The 25,543-nt window shown below is 41.7% G+C and overlaps 1 protein-coding gene across 1 annotated transcript; it reads left to right on the top strand.

Moving 5' to 3' along the window:
• Positions 1 to 1,479: 1,479 nt before the first annotated feature.
• CD226 (CD226 molecule) lies at positions 1,480 to 24,325 on the top strand. The gene is made up of 6 exons (XM_060242984.1): positions 1,480 to 1,575; positions 1,960 to 2,298; positions 10,581 to 10,925; positions 18,673 to 18,790; positions 22,570 to 22,657; positions 23,675 to 24,325. Exons 1-6 carry the CDS (start codon positions 1,527 to 1,529, stop codon positions 23,783 to 23,785), a joined length of 1,050 nt encoding a protein of 349 aa, XP_060098967.1. The 5' UTR covers positions 1,480 to 1,526; the 3' UTR covers positions 23,786 to 24,325.
• The last annotated feature ends 1,218 nt before the right edge of the window (positions 24,326 to 25,543 follow it).

Here is a 25,543-nt window from a genome sequence, read left to right as displayed (position 1 = left end):
ACCTTCCAACATACCTTGGTCACTTCTGGGTCATGTAGGCACATTGCAATAATTTCTGGCAGTCCTCCTTTTTTTTTGCGGGGGAGGGGGTCTGGCATCTCTGTTTCTTTTTATAAACAACCAGTCCTCTTTAGGCCTGGTTGAAGCATATGAGAACAGTTAACTCACTCAGGGCCTATAGAAATTTGGAGTAACTAGGCTGGAAAGGGAATGGTAAAAATCTATTATGTTGCTGTTTTTAGTAAGTCAGGTATTAATTGCTACCCCCCCACCCAGCAGTCATCTGGGTCAGGGGGTCCTGACAATTCAGTTGTTTTGCAGGCAATAGTCGGTCCTAGCAGGCAATTTGAGGAGCTCGAAGCTTGCCCTGTGCCCAGTGATCCTTCTACAGTGACACCAGCAACTGTGACTGGCATCCTCAGAGGTGTAATCCAGAAAACGAGTTCTCTCTGGGTTAAATTGAGAAGAAGTTGGTAGGCAAGTAATTTATATCTGCTCAGGCAGGTGGGGTAGGGCTGAGCCATTATCTTGCGGAAGCTTCCTGGGCTATGACATGCTAATGGAGGAGCTTACCTGAGGGGGTTCTTTTGTATATGGACTGGCTATTGAAATTCTAATCTTTTCTGTAGTGCTATTGTAAGTTGTAGGGCATTTTGTGTTTTTCAGGATTGGAAGCCGTGCCCTATTCATTTTTAAACTTCTTTCCTTCTTGTTGAACTTCCTTCCTTCCTGTTAAAAATGAATAGGGCACGGCTTCCAGTCCTGAAAAACACAAAATCTGTCTCACAAGCCCTGCTCTCTGTGACCCTGCTACCATAGATGAGGCAGGTGGCAACCAGAGACAGAGCTTTTTCAGTAGTAGCACCTGGCTTATAGAATGTCCTTCCCCTTGAGGCTCACCTGGAACCTATGTTGCTTTCTTTTAGGCACCAGGCCAAAACATTTTTGTTCACCCAAGTTTCTACATATCAGCAGCAAAATGAATATTTGTTTACAATTCTTATTAAAACAAAATCAATTTTTTTTATCTTAAAAATCAGGTGTTCTAATTTTTTTCTTTTAAATAATAGTATCAAACTAAAATGTTAAAAATATTTATTATTGTTGGTGAAAAATATGGCCGCACTCCTCTTTTTGGGTTAGCTCATGGAACACACAGGGCCAGAAGCCTTATCAAATAGCATTGCCAGAGCACTGGGCTGTGGGTTTGGTGAGCAAAGTAAGCTTGGTCAGGCCCTTAGTTTTAAATGAGCTGGTATCACTCTGCCTACTCTGACCTTGTGAGATAAAATGGGTTAGGATGCTGTTGAAATTTCCAAGAGGAATGGGGAAATCTAAATAAGTTCTTAGATTATCATAAAATTGTCATAAATTGTGCAGTTTCTATCCAGAGGATCATAGAATTCCTCTGCTTCTTGTTGATTCATTTCACCAGTATAAAAATACCTTCAGGAAATGCTATGTGGTCAGGAAGTAGCAGAACCCTGTGTGAAGCTCCATAGTATCTCTGTTTAGTGTTGTTGGAGATGTATTGTCTTGCTCTCATTCTTATTGCAGCTCTACAAACGTGTAAAGGTAAGAAATTTAGGTTGTGACATAACATGGATAAGCTTTTTTAAATTTCATATATTGTGTTATACTTACCTGGTTAGTAAATTCAGTTGAAATTAAACAGGACTTAATTAAAAGGAAATACATTAAGCATCAAGTTGTAAGTATTTCTATGATAGGGTTGTTGTTTTGTTGTTTCAGAGTTGTTTCAAACAAGTCTTTCTGAGAGCACTTTTGGGTACAATTTTATTTTATTTGGGTACAATGTTATGCATATAAAGATTTTAGCCTTAGAAGCATTTGATTGATCACTGAATTCTGCCAGTGCTGGTTGTGTGTATCGCTGTGGTTCAGCATTTAACGTTGCTAATGCCTTTCTGAGTTCTTTGTTTTTGTTTGTTTTGGTAGGATGTCTCTTTGTTGCAGAGGAAGGAGAAACTGTGGATTCAACCGTGAAACTTACCAGTAATATGACTCTTAAATGTGTCTATCCAAAGATTGCAACTATAACCCAAATGTCATGGATTAAGAGCAAAGGCAAAGAGACAATTGCAGTCTTCAGACTGCCCCATGACCTATATATTACTAACGCATATGAAGGCAGAGTAAATGTTGTTAATCGTACTGTGAATGATAAATCCCTGGTTTTCAACAGGACCACTGAGGCAGATATTGGCTTATATGTATGCTCTTTTCAGATCTTCCCATATGGAGTGTGGGAAAAGAAGGTACAGGTTGTCCCATCAGGTAAGCGAAATGGTTTCCTTGCTGATAGATCCAGGTGTTCTTGCTGTCTTGGAAGATTTGAATAAGTGCAAAAAGTCACTTCTGTGGGTGTTTGGTTTTGCACGAGTGGCTGCCCAAAGTGGCCCAAGTGTTTCAGATCCTAGTCCTCTTGACTGCAGTTTAAATGGCTGTTATAATGGGAAGAAGAAGGTTGAATGGTAGATCACAGGTGTCGCATGCAAAAGCTGCCAGGTTCTATCTGACTTCTTCATTTAAAGGTTTTCAGACAGCAGGTTTTGCAGAACACCCTTCCATGCCCGGGACCCCAGGGCTTCTGACAGTGATTATAATGAGGTAAATGGAAAAGGGTCTAACAAGGTGCAAGACAGCTTCAGATATTCATGTGATCATTTTTCCTCTGCAGCTTATCTGTGGGGAGGGACACTTTGAATAAAAAGAAGCAGCAAAGGGGAAAGGGGTGTATTTCTGCCAGAATATTTAAAATTCCACCATCATCACCAAAATGCTTTTGCTGAGAACAGCAATATTATTTTCTTTATTTGAATTATAATTTTAAAACAACAGGCTAGGATAACATAGTTTCTTAATCTTTTGCAAATATAGTAACCAACAACACAAATACACAACTCCTTTTCTCTCTTCCTAGGGGGGAATCATGTGTGTAACAGGACCTAGGAAGCACTTCCTAATGAAAACAGATTCTGAAGGAACCATTCAGAGTATAAAAAGGTGTGGGTATGGTGGCTGTTAAAAATCCTTCTATTGCTCATCGCAGCTCTGTCCCAAATCACTCCCAACTTGCTTTTACTCTGTCCCAAATCACTCCCAAACTGAGGAAGGGAAGGTACATGGAAGAATATACATTTGACATGGGAAGAGAGTTAATTAAACCTCCCACCTGCGCAGCCCCGTAGCCAGGATCTGAAGAATTGGGCGGGCCTGATTTTTTTCAGGGGGCACATAGTGGCCCCAACCTCCATGGCCTTCTCTCCTATCACCGCTGAGGAGGAAAGCTGCCAGCTCGCTGCCATACAGCCTTCCCCCTCCCCACAGCTGCCCCAAAGTGATCCCTTTCCACCCCTCTTCCAGCAGCTCTGGTGGAAAGCCACTCAGAGGTTTAGATACGTGCTGCACGGTCTCCTGTCCTTACCTATAGCATGATCCAGCTAGGCAAGCCTGGCGGGACAAGGGGGTGGTGGTGGAAGGCGCCACCAAGTCACAACTGACTTCTGGGGCTACAAGACCTCCAATTCGGATTTCTTCCTGTTGGAGGGCGAGCCAAGGCTGCCCAAGCACAGCTCCCACCCTCGCTTGGGTGGCCAGCAAGATCAGGCCAGAAAACCCCTGCAGGTGAACATCACCTCTCCACTGATCCCCAGCCGTGGACTGCAGCTGGGACCTCCACTTGTGTGCGCCAGCCTACCCTACCCTGCCCTGCCTGCAATGGAGCCATCCGCTCCTTACCCCTGCTGCCCCACTTAAGGGCCAGACAGCCTCTTCTTGAAGGCGCCCTCTAGCCCAACATCAGCCTAACTGGAGCTTAACTTTCAGTCCTGGGTGCTGAAAGTGCCCCTTTGTTTCTGCTTGCTAAGGGGTCAGAGATTTCTTCCGGCCCCTAAGCAAGCAGAAGCAACAGGGAGCTTAACTTTCACTCCTGTGCTCCAAAAGTGCCCCGTTGTTTCTGTTTGCTGAGGGCTCAGAGATTTCTTCCAGCCCCTAAGCAAGCAGAAGCAACAGGGAGCTTAACTTTCTGTCCTGGGCTCCAAAAGTGCCCCGTTATTTCTGCTTGCTGAGGGGTTAGAGATTTCTTCCAGCCCCTAAGCAAGCAGAGGCAACAGGGAGCTTAACTTTCAGTCCTGGGGACTGAAAGTGCCCCGTTGTTTCTGCTTGCTGAGGGGTCAGAGATTTCTTCCAGCCCCTAAGCAAGCAGAAGCAATGGGGAGCTTAACTTTCAGTCCTGGGCTCCAAAAGTGCCCTGTTGTTTCTGCTTGCTGAGGGGTCAGAGAATTCTTCCAGACCCTAAGCAAGCAGACACAACTGTGTATGATCACATCCCCTAAGCAAGCAGAAGCAATGATGTATGATGACGGCAGAATGGAGAAGGATGCAGCCGAGGCACTGGAGGCTGGTTAGAGGCCCCAAGTCAGGGGGCCCTGCCTAGCAGTCAGGGGGCTATGCCCCCACAGGCTCCTCATAGCTACGAGCCCGCACTTGCTGGTTCTTCAGTCTAAATTACACCTTCCTTCATATCTATCTGTCTATCTCCAAATTTTTTAAATTTCTCTAAATTACACTACCCTGAAATGACTACTCTTTTACAAAGAGGGATGAGGATGGACTTTATTGTATGTATCTCCTCATTAAGTTTAGTACCATCATGGTAATACTTACTTTAGGTTACAGTTGGGCAAAATGGTAAATACCTTGTGTATTTTTCCAGCTCTGCATTCTGTCATTCAGATCTATGTGCATCCCTGCATCTCTTGGTTTAAGTTATGAAGTGATCCAAATTGGCCCCATAAAAGAATGCAATTTTCTGCATTGCTTCCTAGTGGCTGTTGCTTTCAAACACAGCAACTTTGGGTTGGATCCAGCAGTAGATCTTTGCAAATGGAAGGGGGAGGATTTTTGCTGATTTCCTCTTTCTTTCATTTTGCCCTTCTTGCTGTTATCACTAGCCCTGTGTTCCCTAGGAGTTGCATGCTGTCGACAATTTCAAACTGCAACAGGATTTGGAGGTGAGAAAGTCACATTCTCATGACAAAAATTCCTTCTGTCACTGAAAAGTATCATTGGATCCAACTTGTGATATTCAAATCAATTATTATTCTATATCATGTGTATAACATTCTGCACTTCAATTTATACAAGTATGTCTAATACTAAGAACAAAGTAAATCAGATATCTATATGTATCTTTGCACTTTCAAGAGTTGTCTTAAAGACAAAATCAAATATTTGTTAGTGATTCAAAGGTGCTTATGAAACATATTCCATGTGACTGAACCTGTGACTGCTGAAGAAAGTGTTTAATTATGGCAACTGCTCTCTGTGTGAGAGAGATTGTGCACATACATGTGCAGACTTTCTTTAAGTGAAAATTTTATTTCATCAGGTGATGATTTCCTCAGAGTTCTTACTCTTCTCATTCTGTACTTGGGCTAACTAAACTTTGAGAGACAGTTCATAGTTCTAATTTTAAATGTCCTAAAGTATAAGTGTAAAGGTTCAATATGGGCGAAGAATTTTCTGTCTGCATTAAAACAACAACAATGAGATGTCCAGTTCCTACTGAAATTCCAAAGGAATTAAAGATTTGCTTTCTATCCCTGGTGTCAAAAATTTGGTAAATTATCTGTTTTACAGTCATAATAGTGTCATGATGGATTTAATTAGTCCTGTATTTTCCCATCTACAGCTAAGGTTGTATAACCATACAAGTGGAACAGTAATAGAGTGAAGACACAGAACAATGTCAGCAATTTCATCCTCAGTGTAGTACATAATCCTCCACTAGCATGAGAGATTCATATGGCCATAGAGATTGAGCATCATTTCCTCTTTCTGAGAAACTCATGCTCAGATAATAAATTATAGGACAGGCTGTATCTTTCATACAATATACCAGTTCATGAGATAAGGTCATGCCTTCAGTTAATGGCAGTATGAGTGTACTGCATGAATGCCTCAGAGTGGCACAAAGTCTGAAACAGGCGCTTTTATGATATGATGAAATAATAAGATCTCAATGACATAATACTAAGACAAGATCTGGCACAAATAGCCTGTTTTATTACTCTCTTGTTATTTTATTGATCAGCTGTCATTGTATCTATAGAATGATCAAGGGTGGTGACAACAAAAAAGAAATCTGCTAGGAAGATGAGAAAGCCAAGCTCACTGCATAGATTAACATTAGCAACAGCTAGGCTTGGTCACTGGCTGAAAGGCAGTGCTTCCAAGTGAAGACAGTCCTCTTCATTTGCGGACACTATTGAGATGCCACCAGAGGGAGACATAGTTATAGAACAATGAATAGATGTAATAATGGGCTTTCCCTAATGAGGAGGATAGCAGCTTACCATCACTGGTTCTTTGCTAATGGATGGAGTTGGACTGCGGGAAAGAAAGCATGTCTCTTACAACCCCAGGGCGTTCTTTTCCCACCTCTGAAGCACAGGCTAGGAAACCAGAAGGTGAAGTCTGAGTCCCTTGGGGATTCATTTTGAGGAAACAACATTTGTTTAGTCAACTATTGTGACAAAAATCCTCGCCTTTCTCTGCAACTGGGAAATAAGGAAGCACTAACCTAACCCAATTGGTAAAGAGCACCAGGCAATAACCCCCCCCCCGAAGTATTTAAGAGCTGACACTGGCTCCTTAAAGAACTGCATCAGACAAAATTTGTAAATATGGAAATGAACCTTATGTGCCACTGACAGAGAAATATCTATGACCATATAGAAAACCAACATCCCAGTATAAAACATTTGTAATACCCTTGCTATAAGACATTCACTTTGCAGAGTTACAGCTTCTATGTAATGTACCAGCATCTCAAATCACTCTAATCGTTACATTTCACTAAAAGAAAGTTTTAAAGGACAAAATATGAGGTTTGAACTAAGACGGACAAGAAACTGAAGAGTGTGGCTTAAGAAGTCATACACCTGGAACCAATGCAACCCATGATGGGCAACTATAAAAACGACACACACATGCATTCTGAGAGGGGAGAAGAATAAGTTGGATGGAAATTCTTGCAGTTTTAACTATTTACCGATGAAGAGATTAAAGCTGCCATGGGCCAGTGAACTTTTTTATGGAAGAAAAACTTGGGGTCTTTTACCAAGTCATAGATGGCAAGAGGCAGCTGAGAAATGTCAACATAGTTTTTAGTAATTTTACTTTGTCCTAAGTAAGGAAGAGAACCAGGTGGAAGCTCAACATGGCACACAATGAAAGGGGTACTCCATTCCTTTCCTAGTGGCTCCCTGTTTCTTGAGTCACATCATGCTCACTCCTTCCTAGTGCTCTTCCCACTCCTGTGTTGCTAAAACTGGAAGCGTGAGAATGTACATGTCTAAGGACAGGAAACGTGAAGGGGAGCCTTTGATAATCTCTCCCTTGCAGCTGCCGTACAGCCCTCCCCTAGTTCACTTATCTGAAGGAGGACGAGACCAGAGGCAGCTGATGGCTAAGGTGTTACCCATTGTGGTTGGATCTGGGTACCCATTTATGTGAAATGTGTGATCACTCTTATAAGAACAATCAGAAAGAGTGACAGTAATTCCCAGTGATCTCAGTTTCGAAGGGGAAACCTTTTGATTAAAAATGATAATTTTTCTGTCTTTGGGAGAGCTGCATGAACTTGCAATGTATCAATCCACTAGTTATTTTAGCTTCTTTCAAGGGAGAAAGCTATTTTGAGAGGCCACCCCAATCAGTGGTTGAAGAGTATAATCTCTTCAAAGGGGCACAGCTCTGAGGCAGCTTTTCTTAGCATGGCCTTCCAAGGAACTTCAGGAATTCTCCTGTTCCTAAAGCTCACCCGTCAAGAAAACAAGAACATCCCTCTGAAAACAAGAAATTTCTTTAAAACTGCTGAAATGATCCTGACTATCTGTATGAAAGTGAGTGTTGAAACTCACTAGAAATGTCCAGAATTTAGGCTGAGCTGCTTTGCAAGGATTTATCCAGAAGACTATCCAAAATTTATCCAAATTATCCAGACTATCCAGAATTTATCCAAATTAGAAAATAATGGTGTTCATTCTTCACAAGCTTGCACATTATTCAGCTACTGAAAGGAAAGAAGAAGATATTGGATTTATATCCCACCCTATACTCTGAATCTCCGAGTTTCAAAGTGGTAACAATCTCCTTTTACCTTCCCTCCCCACAACAGACACCCTGTGAGGTAGGTGGGGCTGAGAGAGCTCTTACAGCAGCTGCCCTTTCAAAGGCAACTCCAAAGAGAGCTATGGCTGACCAAAGGCCATTCCAGCAGCTGCAACTGGAGGAGGGGGGAATTAAACCCAGTTCTCCCAGATAAGAGTTCATGCACTTAACCACTACACCAAACTGGCTCTCAAACTGGAGAATGAGAAGGTATTGCCACTCCAGAATGCAGTATCTGACATCCTCTGTACACAGAAAAGCGTATAAAAATGTGGATTCTGAGACAAGAACAAAATGAATTCCTTGAGATCCCTGAGTAACATGAACACATTAAATCACTCTTTGCTTATTAGCTGGCCCGTAGGTGGGCTGTGGGGGCCCTGCCCCATGACTTTGGTCCTGGGGGGGGGGGCTGACTTGGGCCCCTTGGCAGCGGTTGCTGGAGGGCTGCAATGGTCCTTTCCTGGCCTGCCACAGCCTTCCCCACTCTTCTTTCCCATGATTGAAATCATGGGGGGAAGGGCGGTGGAGGAGGCAACGGTTCTCCCCTCTGTTGCCCTCTCCCCTGTAATTGAAATTGTGCAGAAGGGATGGTGGAGCAGCCGCCAACCTCTCACACTATTTATAGGGCCCACCAATCAGCTGATCAACAGGCCGTTTAAATAGCGTGGGAGGCTGGTGGCTGCTCCACCACCTGTCCCACGAGATATGAATCATGGGGGGGGGGCAGCAGAGGAGGGAGCAACCAGAGAATGGCACTTGAGAGCCACAGCTGCTGCTGCCTTCCATTGGGGGCCCTCTGAAAAAATGAGGGCCCTCCTGAATTTTCTAATCCTGGCCACAGCCCTGCTTATTAGTAATTTTCCTGCATTTAGATGGCATGTGCAAAATCACTTGAGGAATCAGTCCTGTGCTCTTGCAGTCCTTGAGAAGTGCTGAAAAGTTTATTGTGTAGCTCTTATATGATGTATTAATATATGCTATTTGTAATGATCTTTTGCAAAAGATATTTTTTTCTGTAGGCGCATGTTATGCTTGCATTTTACCTAGACCGCAATATTGTTTGGAAGGTCTCCACCATGAATTTATTTATCTCCTTGGGGAAAAAAAAATTAAGCATAGGAGTCCACTTTGCTTTGCTTGCCTATTGTAATGACTAACTTCTGTTGCATTAGTGGACTCTGTGTTCTTGGAGTGCTGCACTCAAATGGGAACACAAAGGCAATCATGTACCAATGAATGTATTGATTGGCACAGGAGGGCTGCATGAACCAAGAGTGAATGATGGGCAAAGTGTAGATTGTTCTGTGTTTTCAAATGATTTGGTAAGGGATAGGATGCTTGGGAGGTTGTGGGTGACAATAATGGGAATTGGTTACAATTCTGGGTTCTAGTTAGCTCTTATTGCTGTGTTTTTCTTACTAAGAAGATGTCATATATAGTACTTCTGAGGAAGCACAGTTCCACAAAAAAGAGTCTTGTGTGACAAGGCTTGGCTGCCTGGACCATTTCTGCTTAAACTCTGCTGCAAAAGAGGGAATATTCAATGGGGAGCAGAGGACTTGGAAATGCTTTATCCTGCAAATACATCCACATGATTAAAAAAAAAAAAATCTCTTCTCTACTTTTATTGTCGTCATTCATTCGTTCAATTTTAATACGGTCAATGACCAGCACAAATCAGAAACAATTTACAAAAGCTAAAAAACAAAGCTAAAATACTTACAAAATATTTGAACATCGCATAAGATAACAGTGGGAAGTTATATAAAATAGCAATTAAAATTTGGCTTCAGAACATAATATATCATTGCGAACTCGACATCCAATTGAAAAGAACCTTGCACAAAGACCTGTAATTTGTGGGTTTACTCCCATAAGAAACTTCCTAGTGATCTCAAAATTAGAAAGACTGAAATGGCTCTGAAATCTGCTTATCAAGGGAGTAATTAACCTTGCCCGTATCTCCTGGTAAAATTGGCATGAAAGGAGAACATATTCAACAGTTTCGATGGCCCCTACTCCACAAGGGCAGAGCCTCTCATTCTTAGGGATCTTTCTATATCTCCCCTCTAAAACTACAGAGGGGAGTGCATGCCATCTAACTAGGGAAAAGGCTCTATGATGAATCATCAAACACTCTCTACTGAGATGCTCATAGGTGCCATAGGCTGTACTGGTCCTTAGAAGTTCTTGATATTAACTAGGCTTTTTAGACAATTGTTGATTACTGTGTGACTGAGTTTCTAATTGTTTTTAACTAATTTATGATTGACTGCTGAATATTGTACTCATGGGGCATGTATCTCTGTAAAATGTGTTAAGGGTGTAAATATATACATTGATACAAACATTTATTTCTCCTATTATCTGTTTAACAGGAAACTTTACATCCCCAGTCTCAGCAGGAGCCCATGTCATTGTAGAACCAGGGAAGAATGTCACCTTTAGATGTGGGACTGACCCTGTGATAGCAATGAAGCGTGTGACATGGGAAAGGGTTCATGAAGGCGCTGTGGATACCATAGTCAAATGTACTCAACACAGTCAATCAATTCATGGTTCAGATTACGAAGAACGGGTAGTGATCGACTGTGCTACCCAGGCAAACACAATTGTACTTTGGAATGTAACAACATTTGATTCCGGGATGTTCCGCTGTTGTTACTTTGGTCCTCCAGGTGAATCTGGAGCTCATTGGACAAAGTTGACCGTCACTGTAAACGGTAAGTGGGAGGAAGTTTTTTGTTTATCCTGCCCCTGTTCCTTGGCATGTATTTATTTCAAATGCATCTCCACTAAGTAGCATAGAGGCTGAACAATTTTTAAAAGCTTCTGGGAAGCAAACACAAACAAAATAATGTGAGCATGGAATGGTGAAAATAACCCAGAAAAACTCATAGTGAGGATGTTCTGTACCATAGTTTGTTTATTTATTAGAAAAATTGTATGCCATCTCTCAAGGTCACATAACACCCCTTAGAAAAACAAAACACAATGTTACTTAAAATCCACCATTTAAAAACCTAAGCTGGCATATAAACATAGACTGTAAAAACAGACCACTGACAGGTCAAAACAAGTTTCCAGACAAGAATAGTGTTAGAAGATCAGCTCCTTAATTAAAAGACTGGGTGAAAGTAATGTTTTGGCCTGACACCTAAACAAAATCAATGAAGATGCCAGGCAAAGAGGTCAGATGAGGGAAGAACCCCCCCCCTCCAATTTTACAAGCAATTTTCTGCTTAGGGAGGCATCAGTTTGTTCTCCTTCCTTGGACCAGGGGGTGGGGGTGGGTGTAGCAAGATAGTTTTAACAAAAATTGCAGCATACCAGTGAGAGTTTATGAGGTTCCAGCCCTCTAGTCAGGGCTTTTTTTTTAAATAGCAGGAACACAGTTGCAGCTGGCTTGGCACCAGGGGGTGTGGCCTAATATGCAAATAAGCTTCTGGGCTTTTTCTGCAAAAAAGCCCTATTCTAAACAATGGTGATGGCAGGAGGTGTGGCCTAATATGCAAATGAGTTCCTGCTGGGCTTTTTTCTACAAAAAGGCCCTGCCTCTAGTGAATAAGGTGAAGTTGTAAAGTAAACCTCTGCTCTTCTGTTTACATGATTACTGATTTCCTATGATGTTCAGGTTCTCCAGACAGAGAAATTATATTAGAGGGAAGATCGTCTTCTGACTTCTGCTGTCTGGAGGAGCTGCTGCTAGAAAGCATAGGCATATTGTTTTGTCCAACTGTAGAGCTCCTTCTGCAAGAAATTTTGACCTATTTCATACATCTGCACCATCAGTGATGGTGAAAGCAACCAAGGGGAGACTGCCTCCCTAATAGTTGCTGCTGCTGCTGCAGGAGGAGGAAAAGCAAGTACCAGAAACTAATTTTTGTGTAAGCAATAGGGATGGGCATGAACTGGCTCACAAACAAAAGATTGTGATGGATTTTGGCTGGTTTGTAGTTCACAAACTGAAGCTTGTGGCAGGTCAACCAACCAATGTCCCATGGCGCCCTAGGCAGGGTCACTGCCTGGCACTCCCCCAAGTGCCCTCACACCTCCCCCCCGTGGCTCCGCAACTTCCCCCTTCCCACCGTGTCTCCTCCTTCTCCCTCCCTTTGGACCCTTCCCCACCCAATGTCAATTTCAAAAATTCTAAAGCACCCTCTCCCTGGCCGATCACTCAATCGCAGGTAAAACTGCGCTGCAGGGCCAGGACGCACTTTCAGTCTGTCAGGACCAGTGTCCTGAAAACGTGACCCCGCTGCTGCTGACTCCTCTCCCATCCAGGAAGTGGGGAGGGGAGGAGTCAGTGGCAGTGGGGTCACGCTTTCAGGACTCTGGTCCTGACAGACTGTAAGCACCTCCCAGCCTCGTGACACAGTTTTACCCGCAATTGAGTGATCAGCCAGGGAGGGGGAACTTTATAGCTGGAATGCGACGCTAGAGCTGGTTGTGGTATTGAAATTGACATGGGGTGGGGAAGGGTCCAAAAGGAGGGAAAGGAGGAGGTGTGGCGGGGAGGGGGGAGGTGTGGTAGGGAAGGGGGAGGTGCAGGGGGTGTGGAGCAGTGGGGGGAGGTGAAGGGAATGATGGGGTGGGCAGTGGTGGTAGCTGGCGGCGATAGCAGTCAGTGGGTGGGGGAGGCAGGCAAACTAGGTGCTTGCCTGGGGCACCAGAAGGGGGGTGGGGAGCCCAATTTGGCATCCCCACCCTCCTGGCACCCTAAGCAACTGCCTAGTTTGCCTAGTGGGCGAGCTGGCCCTGAACCAACACAAATTTTCCAGCAGTTCATGAACAGATACATTTCCAGACAGGCTGTCTCTGTTCAAACAAGATGTTTACCAAACGTCAAAGTAACAACACAACTTTAAAGCAACGGAAATACTAATAGGTTCCCTGTGCATTTGTTGTATGTAGCTTGCATTCTGAACCTGTGTGCATTTCCCTGCACTTTCCTAGGGGCATCTTTTTGGAGGGGGCCATAACTCAAACCCCCTAAATCTAATCTACACATAAATTGGACGGCGTGTATAGGATTATCAGGGGGGAGGTATTTCTGAACCTTCTGATCCTGTGCCTGTCATTTCTGCAGAAAGCACTTTTCTGGGGTCACCTTTTTTTGGGGGGGGGCATGTAACTCAGACCCCATAAATTCAATTCTCACCAAACCCAGAGGGCAAATAGAGGAGAGTCAGTCAGAGATTCCCTGTGAACTTGGTGTTGTTAGCACACGAGGGGGCTGCTTCACGAACTGAACAAGTTCATTTCGTGGCTAAAAGTTTGATAGTTTGTGGTTCACAAACTGGGCATACCATGAACTTAACTGCATTTCCCTGGGTCTTGCCAATTCCTATTTAGCAAGCCCTTCCCATTTACCATCACAAAAGACCAATATATGCATAAATCATAAATTCAGTATTAGAATTGTTTATTTAAAGCTACTGCGTAAGAATGGAATTGAAACCCTTCTGAATCATACCAAAAGACAATCTATACCAGTACTTTGGTTTTCAGTAGTGGCCAGTCAGATGCTTCTGGGAAGCTCGCAATTATGAGGACAGTTGTCTTTCTCCATTGTTTTCTCCTCAGCTATTGGTATTTAGAGGTCTCTTGACTCTGAACACAGTTCTATTTAGTTAGTTAACACTTTTGTGGTAGAAAGTACTATCAATTTGCAGCTGACTTATGAACACCCTGGAAGGTTTTCAAGGCAAGATGCATGGTGGTTTGCCATTACTGCCTCTGCATGGCAACCTTTGACTTCCTTGGTGATCTCCCATCCAGATACTAACCAGGGCCACCCCTGCTTAGTTTCTCAGATCTAATGAGATTGGGTTCCTCTAGAATCTAGGAAATAGGCTTGATTTTCTACAAGGTGTCTTACACCATCATGTTCACTATGCAATCCTGATTGTCTGGGATTATGCAGGAAAAATATATTTCTAGCAAATATATTCTTCCTGCATGCTACACAAAGGTGTAGCAAATCACGCCTTTCTGGCACCTTCATTTGGCCATGGAAGTATGGAATTTAAACAGTTCAGATCCAAAGTCACTAGAGCTCAATGAGGAGTTCCCTGGACCTCACTGACCTAAACAACTACAGCCAGCATTCCTTTTTGTGTAGGTGGTAGCTACACATCTTCAAGCAATCTTTGAGGAGATGGATTATTTAGATCCATTTCAATCTGGATTCAGCTCTGGGTTTGGAATAGAAATGGCCTTGGCCACCTTGACTGATGAGCTTGACCAGAAGAATGACAGGGTGAGTGGGTCCTTGTTGGTTCTCCTTGATCTTTCAATTGCTTTGATACCCTCAACTTTGGTATCCTTCTGGAGATGCACTTACTTAGCAACCTACATTTGGCTTCTGAGATCTTCTGCTTCCTAATGTTGTTGGTGCCAGTGTATACCATGACAGTTGACCATAGTGTGGAGTTGTTAAATAAAACTTACAAATTTCAAAACACAAACTCTTAGCAAATATTTTCTGTCAACATCTTAATCCTCATTCTTGTTTACTGTCATGCTGACTGATGTGTCCTCTAGAGCTGCAGGGAAGTTTGAAGACTTAAGCGATAGGCACTGGAGAGAAGAACTCTGTGAGAAATGCTTGAGTGTTTGAAAGCTCTGTCACAAGACATGTTTTCTGAGGAACTCACATGAAAAGGGCACATCATTGATTTTGGTGTAACACTCCGTTCCCTGGAGTCCAAGCATGTATTTCTGTGGTTTCCGTCACAGAACTGTTCCTCTGCTTTGTGTATACTTACACATGGTACAAATCTCTGAGCCAAGATACATAACAAACTACATTTCACTTAACAGAGCTGTTCAAGCCACTTGTTAGGTTTTACTGTCTTGTAACTGTTTTGTCAACATTTCTTTTGAAAACCCACACTTAGGGCAATGAAGGCTGAAACCAATCACCCACAACATTTCTGGACGTTTGTAAAGAAAAATGTGTGTGTGTGTGTCTATCTGTCTTTGGCCAGAGTTTAAGAAAATGAAGCCAGGCTTCAAAACATGCTTAAGTTTTTTCATCCACCTATTTTCCTTGATAGGAAATATAAGAAATAAATGATGCACATGTTGTTTGTTGGTCATTTATTATTATTTTATTTAAAACACTTTATCCCACCTTCATGCCCAATTAGTTCCCTCAAAGTGAAGAGCTAAAAATCAACCTAAAAAAAAGGACGGCACCCATTGCTGCCAGGAATGCTTTCAGTGGTACCAAGAGTGTCTCCAGCTGTATCTGGCTCATAAATTGTACTGTCTCTTGGACACCACCACTTTCATTTCAAGGCTCAGCTACTGTAATGAGTTCTACAAGGAACAGCCATTGAAGACAACTTGGAAATTTTAAATAGTTCAGAATGCTGTGGCCTGTCCGTTGATTGGCATTTGTCATCCCAGTATTAGACCAACTACCTTAAATGTCAGTGCATTTCCAGGTTCATTTCATTGACTGAGATGCATGCACCTGAAGGATGACCTTTGCATAGGCCTGGTTGGGAGTTTCCACCAATGTATGCTGTCTACTATCTAACTAAAAGAAGCATAAAAGGCCATGGCCTGTCTGCGGGCTTTTCCTGAGGGATCGCATTGATGCTGCTGTGGGCTGCATCATTTTTGCTTCTTTCAGGACAGCTTGCAAAGCAGAGCTATTTTGTAGATCTTTTTTTGTTGACCTTAGATGTTTTTGTGTAGCAATTTAAGGTATTTGTTAGTCAGTTGTGCTTATTATTAGTGTAAACTGCTTTGAGTGATGGTGTGATGTGGATTGTATGCTGGAGCAGGAGCTGGGAGATCCAGGTTCAAATTTCCACCCAGCCATGAAGCTATTGTTGGGTGATCTTCCACCAGTCACTTTCTTTAAGCATAACCTGCTTCACCGCATTGCACACACACACACACGTACACATGAAACTGCCTTATACTGAATCAGACCATTGGTTCCTTAAGTTCAGTATTGTCTACTCAGACTGGCAGCAGCTCTCCAAGGTCCCAGTCTGAGGTCTGTTCACATCACCTACAACTTCATTCTTACTGAAGATCCAGGGGTTGAACCTGGGACCTTCTGCATGCCAAACAGATGCTCTACCACTTCCACCCTGCTTCCCTGCACAGAGTTTTTGTAGACAATAGACTAACACCATTTTGTTTCATTAAAAACAGCCCTTGCTGCATATGCATAGGACTGTAGAGGTTTGGATATTGGCACTGCTAAGGAATATTTACAATCTGACCCACTCACTTCACGCCAGGGCTGTGTGATTGGGATACATCACAGTCCCCTCTCCCTAAATGAAAAAGCCACCTTCTTTTTGGAGTATCTTCAGCCTGATTCATAAGTGGTTACTACCTAGATTCTAGTGGGAAGAAAGCTCCTTCTCAACCTTTGTCTTTTGCCTTTCCCAGAGCCCTACCTTTTGTTGAGAACAGTTTTATGGATGGAGTGGGAGTTCTGAATCACCTACAAATTGAGAAGGGGCACTAATCCCAATTTAGATTATGTGGAAGATGAAGGAAGCAGTAAGCATATCTCCTGATATGTTTCCCAAAGAGCTCTACACTTGGCTGAACAACATTTACTGGAGATCCCTGTCCTGACATATATCTAGCCTCAACAAGAACCAGAGCATTCTTGACTCTTGCTCCAGCCTGGTAGAACACGCTCCCAGTTGAGATCAGGGCCCTGCTGGACTTCTTATAATTCTGCCAGGCCTGTAAAACTGAGCAGTTCCACCAGGTCTTTGGTTGAGGTGGGGGTGCCTCACTATATCTGGCCTCCCTTACCCTACCATCCTCCTTCATCTAGATATGTGACCTAGTATACCAACTAATATTATTGGATAGAAGCTAAGCCCAATTATTACAATGGCCCTCCTGGTGCCACATAGTTATATAGCTATGGCCTATTTGTTGCCATCTCACCATCTTGTAGTTTAAATTGTGTTCTAGATTTTTATTTGATTATATTAATCCTCATATGTTTTTTGCTATGTTGGACCTTGCCCTGAACTTGCTTGTGGGGGAGGGAAGGTTAAAAGTCACATAAATAAAATGAATAAACTGATCTTTACATTTTTTAAATCACTCTAATAGATACTTGGGAATTCAGATTTGAACTGGAGAGGCAAATATTCAGATTCCACACTCACTAACATGGCTTTGAGGAATGCTGTCTCTTGCTTTCAATTGTCAAACTGTAATACTGCACTATTAATTTATCTGTTTCACCAGGCTGTTAAGGGATGAACGCCATGAGGGAGTATTGCCTCCATCTTTAGGGATTTTGGTTTCTTGGTAAAATACACACAGGAGACTACTTTGAAGAACACATATTCTGTTTTTAAACTAACCTTTATGTAGTTGTGATAGATGTCTGTCAGAAGTTTCAAGAAGTGATAGCATCTGAAATCTGCTACAAAATGTAAAGTAGCACAAAGACTCCAAATTTTCAGAATCCTTTTCAGAAGATCACAGTCTAAGATTTCTTGTTTGCATTTGTAAGACGACTTCATACTCAAAGCAGGGGAATGGTTTTTTTTAAAAGAACACCTTTGGAAACATATCTAATTTGCTCTGAGGGGGAAGGTGACAGTTTGTCCAGTGCCATTTGTGACAGAGAAGTATTGTGAACAATTGTGTCTGCTTTTGACCTGGCTCTGTCTTGAACATATACGCTGTAATTAAGTCAGCCCAGCAAAAGGAAAGCTCCCAAATAATTCAGCACAAAAACAAATTTATTTTGAGCCCCAGGCAGTCCTTGTTCAATCTCCTGCAGTCACAGAAACCACAATGCCCTCTCTCTGTCATGCAGATGCCTATTTCATAGAAATGATGCTTCCTGTCTGAATACAACAAACACGGCCATTTTTTCTGCTACTGGCCTATAATCTAAATGGGTTCTCTAAAATCGTTGCAAGAGTGCCCTTACTGAAGAGAGTTCCTTCACCCCATTGGGTATTCTAGGCAGACAACTGTAATCACTATCCAGTTTGTGACTTTCCCACTCCCAATACACTCCTTGGACTTTAGATGGTTGGGCCAGCATGATACTATGGATTATACCAATGCAGGTAGATCTAATAGATCTGTAAAAGTTCTTATGCAGCTTGTGGATACTCAAGATATGTTCATGCATGAAAGAACTAACTGTTTAAATGTGAAATTTCTGCCAAAATACAATTCAGATTCCCAGTACTACACTGATAGTTAAAGACGATTACAAGTGTTTTCTTATTTTCTTTCAATTAATTAGGCCTCCACAAATCAATTGAATCAAAAATTTTCTGCTTTGAACCACTTTGTTAATGTCGGATCATTAGATATAAGTATCTCTTCGTCTACTGAGTTTTACAATACTTGGTGGAATCACTTCTGTGAATCAGATGGTACAAATTATTTACTTTTTTTTTTACCCCTGAGAAGTATTAACAATATTTTCCATCCTTCTTCTCCTAGTTCCTTTGAATTATGAGCAGAATATCCTTGCCATAGCTGGAGGTGCCGGAGCTGGAGCTATTGTCTTGCTGCTAATACTCATCTTGTCCATGGCTGCAGCTGTTGTTCACTATAAGAAGTAAGCAGTTTGTTAGATCTGTGGAGATATGGGCAGGCTTTTCTGGTAATTGTTCAGTGATTTTACTGCTATATTCTATGTTATTCTTTACATAGCCAGGTAATTAACACTGATGTCTGTACCAGCAGTGACTCAGGTGTGATAACATTTATTCTCTTACACTGAAAAACAAAGCATCTTGAAAAATATAGGCAAGGTAATATATTGCTGTGGGTATGGGAAAAGCATAGTTGCTTCTTCTCCATTCCTCAGCTTCATAGAGTTAATCATATGAATAGTTGTTATCAGAGGTACATAATATAGCTGAAAGCTTCACTTTAATCTAGGTCTGAATAATCTATTAGGCACACTTTTAGATTTTTCTAGGAGCTGCTCCCTTAGACTCTATTTTTATACATAATTCCCCTTTTGTCTTGGCAAATTCGAGCAACCTGATTGGTTGGGACTTGGTGGGACTGTGGTGCATCAACCTTTGGCCTGTCAAATTATCGATCAAGATGACTTGCATGCCATTGGTTAAGCCTGCTCCTCTCTTCTGCCCGAGTGGCTGTTGCTACCCAGCGAAGTAGATTCTGTCAATAAAAGGCAACCATCCTTAGTTCTGGTAGTTACTGGTTCTCCCTGTTCTCCCATTGGCTGAGCAGCCTATCACACCGATTCACAGAGGAAAGAAACCCTTTCCTCGATTGGCTGAGTGAGGGAGGAGGAAGGAAACAGCCAGAGAATAGCTTCCTTTGATTGGCTGAGAACTCTTCCCTATCCTCCTCTGGAAAGGGGGGGGGGAATGGTGTCCAGATACAGAGAAAGATATATGGAGGAAATGCAAGACATAGAGAGAGCTTGATGTCCTGTACTTAAGACCAATAATGTTATCAGAGACAGACTGTTGGTCTGAAAGGTATCACTAAAGGCCTCTGAGGCATAACTCATTGGGGCCAGTCCTGATTAGGACTGCCTGTTCCAGGTTGGTAGGAAATTTCTGGAGATTCTTTGATGGAATTTGAGGAGGGCATAGAAGTTAGGGCTTCAGAAGGGAGTCTGCCAGACACACATTCTTGATGTGGAAGCTGACCGAGTGATTTTGGACCAGTCACACACTTCCAGCTTAACCTGCCTTACAGGGTTGTTGTTCAAAACGAAGGGGGAAGAGGGGAATGATGTAAGCTGCTCTGGTCCACCCCACTGTGGAAAGAGACTGTCCTTTTCCTATGTAGAGGCTGCAGGGAGGGGGGAGGCAATGGAAAGCTGAAGTCAGAGGGGCAGAGAAAGGAAAGGAGATAGGGTGCCTACTCCAGGTTAGGAAATTCATAGAGATTTAAGGGGTAGGGCCTGGTGAGGGTGACACTTGAGGACAGGTGAGACCTCAGACAGGTACAATGCCCTTTCTTCCTGGGGACCCACTGTTGCCAATCTCCAGGTGAGTCAACCAGTGCTTACAAGGCTGAAAAACCACCAAATACTATAAGTGATGTAAAGTATATAACAAATTGTAACAAAGTGTAACTACATATAATAAACAACAGAAATGTTATAAACACATAAGGTTGCAATATGAATTCAGCAAGGACTATGGGAGGTCAATCCTGTTTCTCCATTTCCAACACTCTTCTTCAGGTCCAGGGCTGAAGGACACCACATAAAAATCTAAACAACACCAAAATATGTAATGAAATATATCCACACTAAATCCATATTTAAACAATATAAAGTAAGACAAGAAAAAAAGACCGACTTTTACAACCTCATACAGTGGTCAAACTTGACTGTAACTTCATAGGCAATAGCACTTTTTAAGATAACTGTGAAAACAGAAAACCCCTCCGGAGGTGTTACAATGTTATACTAGAAAACAAACTATATTAGTTTTAAAATGTTATTAATTTCAGAAACATTATACAGAAGTCAAAGAACAGCATACTGTTTCAGTTCTTCAGAAACTTCTCTTAATTTTTTATATGTAGTAGCAGCTAACAAACTTACCCTTCAGTAAGTTCTCATGCTTGAAATACAGCCAGTTCAGTATTTAAGGCAGTCTTTTACAGTACAGAGTCCCATGGTGCAGAGTCTTAAAACTGCAGTACTGCAGTCCTAAGCTGAGTTCGATCCCTGGTGGAAGCTGGGTTTTCAGGTAGCTGGCTCAAGGTTGACTCAGCCTTCTATCCTTCTGAGGTTGGTAAAATGAGTACCCAGCTTGCTGGGGGGAAAGTGTAGATGACTGGGGAAGGCAATGGCAAACCACCCCGTAAAAAACGTTGTGAAAGCAACATCACCCCAGAGTTGGAAACAACTGGTGCTTGCACAGGGGCCCTTTTCTTTCCTTTCCAGTACAGGTGTTACTAGTCAATTACAGATTTTAGACAGAAATTATTCAGGTATAATTTAAGAATAACTTCAAATCATAGTATGGAATTTAGACAGCAATCCTGGTATCACTTACAAAAAATGACAAGCATAGTCTAAGATTCAAGTAGTGAGCCTTATGTTACAGGGTTGTTGTTCAAAACAAAGGGGGAAGAGGGAAATGATATATGCTGCTACATATAAAAAAGCTGATAAATCAATTTCCAGCCATTTCCTCCTGGGGAACCATTGCTGCCAATCTCCAGGTGAGCAGGTAAGAAGCACTAAAGCATCCACGATAAACCAGCCTCAAATATAAATAATTTCTATTAATATACAAAACATAGAATCCTTGTGTTTCTGAACTTCTGAAGCTTCTCTTGTTGATCACTTCCGGGAATTGAAACATGATCCAAATGATTTAAGATTTTTTGTTTTGGAAAGGTTTCCCACCTGGCTTCAGGGTAAAGTTGATATGCACAAATGGCTACTAAAACAAGAGATGTGGTGGATTTTTAGATTAAATTCCCTGATTCCATATGGACTTAATGATTGGGATTTTTCCTGTTTCTTATGAATTGTATAAGGTATTTCACTGTGGATTTGTTGTCTGTAACTTTAAGAGAATGCTGTAATTGGTAACACCTGTATGTGTATATATAGTCATTGGATGCTTGGTTTTGCAATACCGTTGTTATTCTGCAGAAAGGATTGAGCTAATGCCATGTATGTTATAAATAATATTGAAGCTATGTATATAATTTTATAATAACCTCTGAATGTTTTGCTGTAAAAATTGCTGATTTTTAATATTGTTTATACAGCTTGTAGAAGTTGCGTGTGAAACGGCAATGTGCGTATCCCTGTTGCAGTAATGTGCCTTGCTGTCAATATCGTTTACACCGCTTACTTCTAAAGAATTGGAGTGTTGGACTCTGGTTTCACAGCTCGTCTTATCACACTCCGGACCTACCTCTATAAAAACAAGAACTTTCATCGTGAATTTGAATCTATGGGATTCGGGTGTGATATCATTGCACTTTTGTAATAATCGCTGCACAAGGTTTCTATGCTTTGTATATTAATAGAAATTATTTATATTTGAGGCTGGTTTATCCTGGATGCTTTAGTGCTTCTTACCTGCTCCATTTTCCACATTACTCTTTTTGGTTGCTCTAATCTCCAGGTGAGGTCTCGAGATCACTCAGAATCACAACTCTCTCCAGATGGCAGAGATTAGCTCCCCTTGAGGTGGGAGTGGGGGAATGAATGCTTTCACTTTGGTGGGAAGACAGCAAGGCGGGGGCACTCACCCAGAGCTCCTTTCTAGAGCTCGTATTTTATTTCACAACATGCCTTATGCCTAGTATTAACATAATCTCAAAAGTGCTTATTTTGGTCCTGGCACTAAGAATAATTGTTTATGTGTGTGTCACTAGAAAGAAGAGGAAAAGGATCATGATGCCGCCAAAAGTTTTTCTTACTACTCGGCCCCAGGTAAGATGTTTTTATGAGGGCTATGTGTGTGTTGCAGGGATGGGTTTGGCTGAGTGAATTCTATGTTGTTCTTATTACAACATATCTATATCCTCAGCTTTTGATGCTTTGCTACACAGCACAATTATTCTGATGCCTTGAGGATTTTTTCAGTCTTGTCATTTTCCATCAGAAGCAAGACAGCATCAGTTAGTTACAATAGAAATCTCTTTTTCATCCATGAAGCACTACCAGGCAGTGCTGATTTGTGAATGGATATAGTGTTTTTTCATTCTAATGACTAGTAGGGCAGGGAAGAGGGCATGCAAAGGGTCTTTAAGCTACAGAAAATTGAAGTGCCATGTGGAAATAGTAGTTGATAGCTAATACACAGATTTTCAAGCCTCTGCGCTTTTAGGATTTTCCTCAAAAGCTTAGGACAATGCTTGCCATTATGTCTGCAAATACCTTGCATGAATACATATGCACACCTGTTACCCTGGGTAATAACACAGCAAGAATTAGAAATAAGTTGAAATTGCTTCCATAATTTTATAGTCTGTTTTGTATTTTTTAAAGCATTTTTTCGGTGGTCCCATCCTCCATTACTTTCAATGGAGGGAAAAAGGCACTTAAAAAGACTGATCTCTTAAAATGTCTTCTGAGTAAACTTGCTGAGTCATGCCACTGTGGGCATGGCGGCAGCGTGATTTAGCTTCTCCAACCTGCACTGTAGTGGTGGTGCGACTCAGCGAGTGCACTCACAAGGCATTTATAGAGATAGCAATCTCTTTAAACGCCTTCATATAGCTGTGCCTAAAGAAAAGCTGAATAATATCAGTTTTTATTTGGGCTCAGCTATATTGGTAGCCAAAAAGAAACTCTAATTTCTTTTCAGCATTAAAAAACCTGAAAAATACCGGTAAGATATTTTTTCAGAGTTTTTTTGTTTGGGTTAAACACACACCCCAGTGTGGATCTCTGTTAAGAGAATAGAGACCATTTTGCTAAGCCATTAGCCACTTATTAACTTATCTTCAATTCACTGTTGTTATTCCCACCCCCCAGTGCTTCCATGGCCGAATGAATGTAAGTGAAGAAGAAACCACAACCGCATCTGCCACAAAGCAGGAGGCAATCTATATCAACTACTCAAGTGGACAAAAAATGCGAGTCTGACCATTTTGCTACCCTTGTCAATGAGTTTGCCTCAAGTATACACAGCTCTGTACTGTGATTCTATATGGGCTAATACAACACCTTTCCCCCCCATTACCTTTCAGTTCATTCAAGCACAAAGAGATTCTGCATACATGCAGATGTGCATGCAGGATGTTGTGTATACAATAGGGGAAAGTTTATATAAGGACTTTGGCTGTCAGAAAATTAGAAGATGGCAGCAGATTTCCTTTGTACTCTAGTTCTGAAAATAGGTGTGCCCTAGAGGAATGAGAAATACTGGGCAGTGTCCTTCAAGTTGTTTTACAGCCAAGTATTTAGCTGATGAAATGCCATCATCTACTTTCATGGCTTCAGAGGCTGACGGTTTAATGAGGCTGTAGTTGGTGACTAGAGATGTATTGTCTGGTCACAGTTCAGTTCACAAAAGCAGAAACGTTCTTTTTCCTTATGCCCAGAATGAATAGCCTTTTTGGGAGTTCCTTCTATTCACTATGAAGTGATCAAGCAGGCTTCGATACAATAAACAAATGGACAGATGTCAAGTCTCTGCTTTTCTGTACCACAAGGAGAGAAACAATGACAATGCACAAACATAAAGACTCTTGCCATCAAATTATAATTAACAATTATAATAATTTATTTATAAGGTTTAGTTGGAACAAACATAAATGATAACAAGAATGGTACGTGAATTAAAATGGCAGATTGAAGCATGAAAAGTGACTGGTCAGCATATAATAGGTATGTACACATAAATATATATGTGCATATGTATCTCCTGCAGATATATAGACAGGAAAAGGTATAAGGACGGGGTGCGGGGGCAGAATCAGTGAACCACCATGCCTGCTTGGAAAAAAAAAGGAATTGTATTGAGGCCTATGTATTATTAACATTGTTGCCTTTCAACAAAGGAGCAAGAAAACTCCAAGAAAAACTAGTAGCAGCTGCCAAGTGCTCTACTGTCTTAGGGAACGTGTGGATCAGATTTTCATATGTCCCTTCTCACTCCAGCTCTTGTTAATTTTAACTTAACAGCCTTTTGAATGTCCACTAAATATGAGGCTCAACAGGAGCCAAGGCAAGCCAGGTGGCACAGTTCAATCAATCAATGATTTATTACGATCCAAGATCAGAAGTCAAGATAACCAACAAAATATATACATTAGTTGTATGTCTGAATACATTTGCTAGAATAAAATTTGTTAAAACAAAACTGTGTTCTTCATGCCAGGAGGCAGTTATTACCATAACAAGAACTGCCAATCATTTGTTGCCATTGTAATTACATGTATGGCTCTACTTAGGAATATGATTAATGTATGCCTTTGGAGTGCCCTGACTTCGATGGCCCAGACTAGTCTGATATCATCAGATCTTGGAAGCTAAGCAGGGTCTGCCTTGATTAGTGCTTGGATGGGAGTCCAGGGTTGCTGTGCAAAGGCAAGCAATGGCAAAGGTCTCTTGCCTTGAATAACCTACAGGGTTGCATAAATCATCTGTGACTTGATGGCACTTTCCACCACCACCACCATGCCTTTTGAACTATTATGATGCAGTCATATTGATATGAACATTCAGTGCTAAAAACTTTAAAAATCTGTACCTGGGCAACAAAATTTTGTGATCAGCCTGAATTCTGAGATCAAGCTAATTTGCATTTTTTATTCTTATTATTTTACATAATAGTATTTATTGAAATTTTGCTAGTCAGTGGCAGAGGGTAACAGTGAGGTCCCATCCTCAACCACTGAC

The sequence above is a fragment of the Heteronotia binoei genome, chromosome 7, assembly GCF_032191835.1.
Source record: "Heteronotia binoei isolate CCM8104 ecotype False Entrance Well chromosome 7, APGP_CSIRO_Hbin_v1, whole genome shotgun sequence".
Classification (NCBI taxonomy): Eukaryota; Metazoa; Chordata; class Lepidosauria; order Squamata; family Gekkonidae; genus Heteronotia; species Heteronotia binoei.
Note: the sequence above shows the minus strand (reverse complement) of the source record. Positions and strands in the feature narration are given on the sequence as shown.